The following is a 6,267-nucleotide window of genomic DNA, read 5'->3' as shown; positions in this document are numbered from 1 at the left end:
TAAATACGGTATGCTATACTGACGTGGAACAATATATCCATAAACAAGTTGTGTTAAGGTATTTTTAGAATAAATTTGCATTTTTAAGGTATTTGTGTAACTTTCCCCAATTCTATTACAACAACAATTAAAAGACCAGAAGAGAAAAGGGGCCCAATTTTCAGTAGGGCCTTTCCCAAAAACCTTCCTTTATTTAAGAAAAATGTATGAGATCCGGCCCGTTGAGTAAATTGCTTTAAAAAAATGATAGGGTACTTCAATCAATAGCGCCGCGCTTAAACCTCAAAAACCTAACCTGACTTCACCGCCTCTTCTCAAGTCTCTACTCGACTGCCTTTGCTTTTGTACTCTTCGGATGCTCTCTCATCTCATATTTCACTTCTTAGTCGGATTGACTAAAATCGGAGCCAGCTTTACTGCTTAGGGTTTCGACATGGTTGAAGCTTATTATTACAGGAACAGCTCAATTGATTGGAAGCCATCACCAGTAGTAGCCCTAGCCACCAGCGTCGACGACTCACAGGTTGCCGCAGCTCGCGAGGACGGATCTCTTGAGATTTGGCTCGTCTCACCCGGCTCCGTCGGCTGGCACTGTCAGCTGGTACAAACCCAAAAAGATCGCATAGAAGATATATATATATATATATATATATATGCATATATTTCTATATTTCATTTCATTGTATTTTCTAATCTTACTTTTTCAATCCTACTTCTTGTGGGTAGAAGGTTCATGGGGATCCTGATTTAAGAGTCTCGTCGCTTGTGTGGTGTCGGGGTGGCTCAAAGGACTTGCCCTGTGGTCGGCTGTTATCGTCTAGCATTGATGGCTCAGTTTCCGAGTGGGATATTTCCCTCCTCAAGCAGAAGGTTCAGTCTTTTGTTTTGTTTTTTTTTAATCTCACATTGCTGATTATTGAACGTTTCTTGACCTAGTAACTACGGATATTTTAGTTTGTATAATACTAGTTCAAAGTCCTTTAAACCGTAATTATTTTGTAGTTTGACTGAATTTACTTGCATTTGCAGACTCTCTTAGAGTCAACTGGTGTGTCAATATGGCAGATGTCTGTGGCACCCTGTAATCAAAATGCAGAGCCGGGGTCGCAGCATATAGGAAATGGATATCTAAGTAATAATTTAAATAACGAAAGTCATCACGAAGGTAGTGATAGTGAAGATGATTCAGATTCTGCTGAGCTTCATGTGCAATCAGTTATTAAGAATCCACGGGTAGCTTTAGCTTGTGATGATGGCTGTGTGCGAATATACAGTGTTATTGAAGATGAGCTTGTTTACACTAAAACGTTGCCCAGGGTCAGTGGTGAGACACCTACTCTTCATCATCCTTCTTGCTCTCAATTTTTAATTTAATTTCTATATAAATTTGGATCCTCTGTGGGGAGGAGAGAAGGATATATTCTATATGGACTATTTAGGTTTGTGGTATTTTTTGTTGATGACATGGTGATATTGTTGTTTTCAGGACGAATTTTATGCGTGACATGGAGTCCTGATGCCAAAAGGATATTTGCGGGAAGCAGTGATGGGTACGTATGAATGTTCAGACTGACCATTTATTTACACGAGTTTCTTCTGTACGCCTATTGCCAAACTTCGTATTTATGTTTCACTACTTATGTGAAGATGCGTAAAATTCTTAAACAGTAATAATGGTCTCAATATTGATTGTTTTTCTTTCTCTCAGGTTTATAAGATGCTGGAATCCAATATTGGGTCATGAAATTTATAGGATTACAGTTGGACTAGGAGGTTTGGGCAGCGGACCCGAGCTTTGTGTGTGGTCGTTACTTTCTTTGAGGTATCTTTTAAGTCAAATCATTATTTAGTTTTTGAAAATGATAATCATCATGCCACTACATTGCTTATGTGGTGATTTGTTGACACCAGGTCCGGGACACTTGTAAGTGCAGATAGTACTGGTAGTGTGCAATTTTGGGATAGTAAGCATGGAACTCTGTTGCAGGCGCATTCATGTCACAAAGGTGATGTGAATGCACTGGCTGCTGCTCCAGGACATAACAGGGTGTTTTCTGCAGGTTCGGATGGTCAGGTATACATTTGAAAAAAAAACTACTTCAACATTTATCCATTTAGAAATTAGAACTTGCAAATTTCACGGTTGGAAGTTAGGGAACAAACTTACATGTTTGAGCATAATTTTTTTTGTGTATTGTATTTCTCCTGTCATGTCAATATTTCAAGTTCAAAATAATTAAGAGCTGGTCATTAGTCATGTTTAAGTGACAAACAATAAAAGATTAAGTAATCAAAGTTTCATTTTTAACAGACAAGAAATTTAGCAATTATGTTTTCTTGATTGATCATAACATCATGTTGTGAAGACGCTCTATTTTTTAGTATTTTCTTTTATTCAATTCTAGTTCACTTTTAGTTGTTTGATTTACCATATTAGCTATGAGCGTAGCCAGGCACTTGTAAATGGTGTTACAACATATGCTTGCCCGAAAATGCCTTACATGCTTTCATATAACATCACTTTTTCAATATAAGATTAGAAAGTTCCCTAGTTCACTTTTTCAATATAAGATTATTAAGTCCACTACTTTGATCCACTACAAAGCTATCTGAGTCCACAGGTGTCATTGTTATCCCCCTATTCATTAAGATTGGGTTGGTGTTCAGTGTACTTGAGTGAGAGAGTGATAGGAATGCCATTTTTATTTGAAGTTTTGAGGATCAAGTAAAATTGAGATTAGGTTATAATGCTAAATAGCAGGACTATACAAGGGCACATTGTTTGACTTGCTTTAGTGTTATGCCTATGCAAAACTCTGTATCATTTTTGGATGTGCTCTTTGTTCATCTTGATTTAATGTTCATTTACCTGCTTTCACTTGTAGGTTATTCTTTATAAGCTCTCAAGCAAGACAACAGAATCCGCTGATGGTGATTCTTCTAATGTAATGAAGAAATGGATCTATGTTGGTTATGTAAGAGCTCATTCTCATGACGTTAGGGCTTTGACAGTGGCTGTGCCTATCAGTCGAGAAGGTTTTTCTAACAATATAATTGCTGTTGCCACTTGTTTTCTGTCACAGTGCATACTTTTATCATATGGTATGTCTGTTTTTGAAATCCTTTGTTTATATGCTATTTTCATCTTAAATGGAATCTTTCATTTGCAGATCCGTTGCCAGATCAAGATGTGAAAAAACTTCGACGTAAGGAAAAGCCTGTTGACTTTAGTTATCATAAGTGGGCACATTTGGGTGTTCCCATGCTTATATCCGCCGGTGATGACACTAAGCTCTATGCCTACTCGGCTAAGGAATTCACAATGTTTGCTCCACATGATATTTGTCCTGCACCTCAGACAGTACCTATTCAGCTGGTAGTAAATACAGTATTCAATCAATCGTCATTACTTCTTGTCCAGGCTGCTTGTTGGTTGGATATATGCTGTGTTCGAACAAAATATGGTGCGCTTCCTGATATGGCTTATGGTCCTTCTGGAGGCCTAGTGACTACAGATCTGCTTGCTCGAATTAAGAGTAAGGGATCTCGGAGAATAATTTGTAGCACCATTTCTAATTCAGGGATGCTTTTTGCTTATTCTGACCATGTGAAACCTAGCCTTTTCGAACTGAAGCGTAAGGTTGGTAAAAGTGGTTGGACTGTGGATAAAAAACATCTTCCTCGAAAGCTACCCTCTGCCCATTCCATGGTTTTCAGTTTTGATTCTTCTCAGTTGATGATAGCTGGGCATGATAGAAAAATTTATGTAAGCTACTACTTTTGTCTCTCTGTTTAATTTAATTCAGTGGGCAATGTGTTTTGGCTGTTTTCTCATTTACTTTGGTTTCTTATTCCTGTATTCATATTCTGTAGGTTGTCGGTGTAGCCAACTCAGAAATAATAAATGTATTCACACCTTGCAATGAGCTACATGATGAAGAATTACCACCTAGTGAGCCTCCCATTACTAAAATGTTTACCAGTTCTGATGGGCAGTGGTTAGCTGCCATCAACTGCTTTGGAGATGTATATATTTTCAATCTGGAGATAACGAGGTAGGAATCTTTTATGTATCTATTTGTGAATTGATGAGAAGTAATTTGGGTTGAGGTGTAAGATTTATGGAGGTGTGTTATGGCCCAGAGATTATGAACATCAAAGAGCTATAAATATAGATAGTTTCTTCATCTTTTTTGCGATTGCAATATATAACTATTGTTTGCCCTCTCAAAACAGACAGCACTGGTTCATAGCAAGACTAGATGGTGCCTCTATTACAGCTGGGGGTTTTCCTCCACGTAATAATAACGTGCTTATAGTCACAACTTCTTCAAATCAAGTCTATGCATTAGATGTGGAGGAGAAGAAATTGGGGGATTGGTCCAGGCGAAATTCACATGTTCTCCCTCGAAGATTCCAGGAATTTCCCGGGGAAGTCATTGGTCTCTGTTTCCCACCCTCGAATTCACCGACTGTGATTGTTTATAGTGCCAGGTGTTCTTTTTATTTTGTTTTATTTCATTTTCATTTTGCTTAAATTATTTTTCCATCTAAGACTAGTTATGGCATCAAAATTGAAAGTGTTGTAAATGCTCTAGGATTGATCCAGGAAGTAACTTGCGCAATCATGCATTTGAAAGTATTTCTTGAACAGCTGGAAAACCATTTTAAGAACAAGGACCAATTATCATAAACTTACCATTACAAGTATATAAATTTTGTCAATTAACTATTCTATATGGTAAATCAAAAACTACTCTATAATGGAGAGCATTTGGTCCTTGTTGCCTCTATTAAGATAGATTGTAGATTCTTTTCTCCATACAAATGTGGGTGTATGGTCATAATTCTGATAATTTTGTGGTCCTTTAACTATACTCTGATATATATTTTTTTTCATTTTCTTATATTTTAGGGCACTTTGCCGGATTGACTTTGGGTTGCCCGTGGATCAAGAGGATGAAAGTGGGATAGCAAATGGACAGGATGGACCAGTAAAGAGTTTAGGTCCTCCCAATGGGAGTTTGAAACGTAAATTAAGAGACTACCAAACGAAACTCCTTGGTAGAAAGAATTTTGACTTTGTTAGTTTCAGAGACCCTGTTTTATTTATTGGACCCCTTTCAAATAATTCTATGTTGATCATAGACAAACCTTGGATGGAAGTGGTTAAAAACCTTGATGCTCCACCTATACACAGACACATTTTTGGGACATAAACCACTCGTCGATGACACTGTTTACAGTCTTTGAGTGAGACGCAGAATTCGGCGTAGTCAAACCCTTCCTCTATTCTTGCTGGATGTCAACACTAGGGGTCCTGTGCCATGGGTTCTGAAGCATGTCAAGTACTGTAATCTATCAAAATTTTCCCCATAACCAATATCAGAGAAATTTTGCTGTTCTCTCGTTACTACTAGTTTACTTTTCTCTTCTATAATTCTTGAGTCCACATTGATTATTTTTTTAGTGAAAATTTCATCCTTTGCACCTTAATGAAATATCTTTTTTTTTTTCCTTTCTTTAACAGGAATTTAGTAGGGAAAAATTATGTTACATGGGAAATTTCAGAGAAAAAAATTATCATTTATATATTTTTCTTTTTTGGGTAAATTTAACTTTGGTATATATTGAAATGTCATTTCGGAACCTCTATTTAAATATAGAAAAATGCTATTAATCCCGATTGAAAAAAATCAAAAAAATCACGAGTTTAGGTGGCTGTTGTTTTCTATTGATGAGAAAGAAAAAAAAAATTAAATAAGCAGAATAAATTAATCGAAGTTAAAAAAATAAGTGCCACGTGCCTATTTTTATAAGCTATATATGGGTAAGGGGATGTGTACAAGCAAACTGATGTTGGTATAATGGTATGATTTATTATAAGTCTTAATATTTTAATTTAAAATATAATATATGGGATCTGATGCTAAATTGCTCTAATCAATGTCCCAAAAATATTGCAAACTAATGTTAGGTTAATTTTATTTTAGTTTTAGAGAGTAATTTAAGATGTCATTTGAGTGTTTATACTTGTTTTTATCTTATTTTAGGGTTTAATGGTCAAGTACATGATATGGAGTGAGTGAGGTGAGAAAATTTATGTTAAATAAGATGAATATGATGAATTTAGCATTAATTATGGAGTTTTAAGATTTTATGGGTAGAAAATACTAAATTCAAGATCCAGTATATACTTGGTAATGCAAGTTTGAAACTTCAAGTTGAATTTTGACATTGATTATACGACTTTATGGAAAAATTCAT

At 36.0% G+C, this 6,267-nt stretch overlaps 1 protein-coding gene across 2 annotated transcripts; it reads left to right on the top strand.

Moving 5' to 3' along the window:
* Positions 1-262: 262 nt before the first annotated feature.
* Positions 263-5,405, top strand: LOC133805409 (WD repeat-containing protein PCN-like). 2 transcript variants are annotated; one of them, XM_062243582.1, is made up of 11 exons: positions 263-601; positions 730-870; positions 1,030-1,324; positions 1,487-1,550; positions 1,709-1,822; positions 1,912-2,074; positions 2,886-3,036; positions 3,171-3,766; positions 3,874-4,055; positions 4,237-4,494; positions 4,916-5,405. In XM_062243582.1, exons 1-11 carry the CDS (start codon positions 434-436, stop codon positions 5,217-5,219), a joined length of 2,436 nt encoding a protein of 811 aa, XP_062099566.1. In that variant the 5' UTR covers positions 263-433; the 3' UTR covers positions 5,220-5,405. The 2 variants fall into 2 exon arrangements, with proteins under 2 accessions (XP_062099566.1, XP_062099565.1); XM_062243581.1 differs by having other exon boundaries at positions 727-870.
* Positions 5,406-6,267: the final 862 nt, after the last annotated feature.

This window comes from Humulus lupulus, chromosome X, assembly GCF_963169125.1.
Source record: "Humulus lupulus chromosome X, drHumLupu1.1, whole genome shotgun sequence".
In the NCBI taxonomy this organism is placed as follows: Eukaryota; Viridiplantae; Streptophyta; class Magnoliopsida; order Rosales; family Cannabaceae; genus Humulus; species Humulus lupulus.
The sequence above is the reverse complement of the archived record's forward strand: the minus strand, read 5'-3'. Positions and strand labels throughout refer to the sequence as shown.

Coding starts and splice junctions, on each gene's coding strand:
- LOC133805409 (XM_062243581.1), top strand. CDS start 434: ATGGTTGAAGCTTATTATTACAGGAACAGCTCAATTGATTGGAAGCCA. Junction 3,037..3,170: donor TGTGCCTATCAGTCGAGAAG/GTTTTTCTAACA, acceptor TTTCATTTGCAG/ATCCGTTGCCAGATCAAGAT. Junction 4,495..4,915: donor GTGATTGTTTATAGTGCCAG/GTGTTCTTTTTA, acceptor CTTATATTTTAG/GGCACTTTGCCGGATTGACT.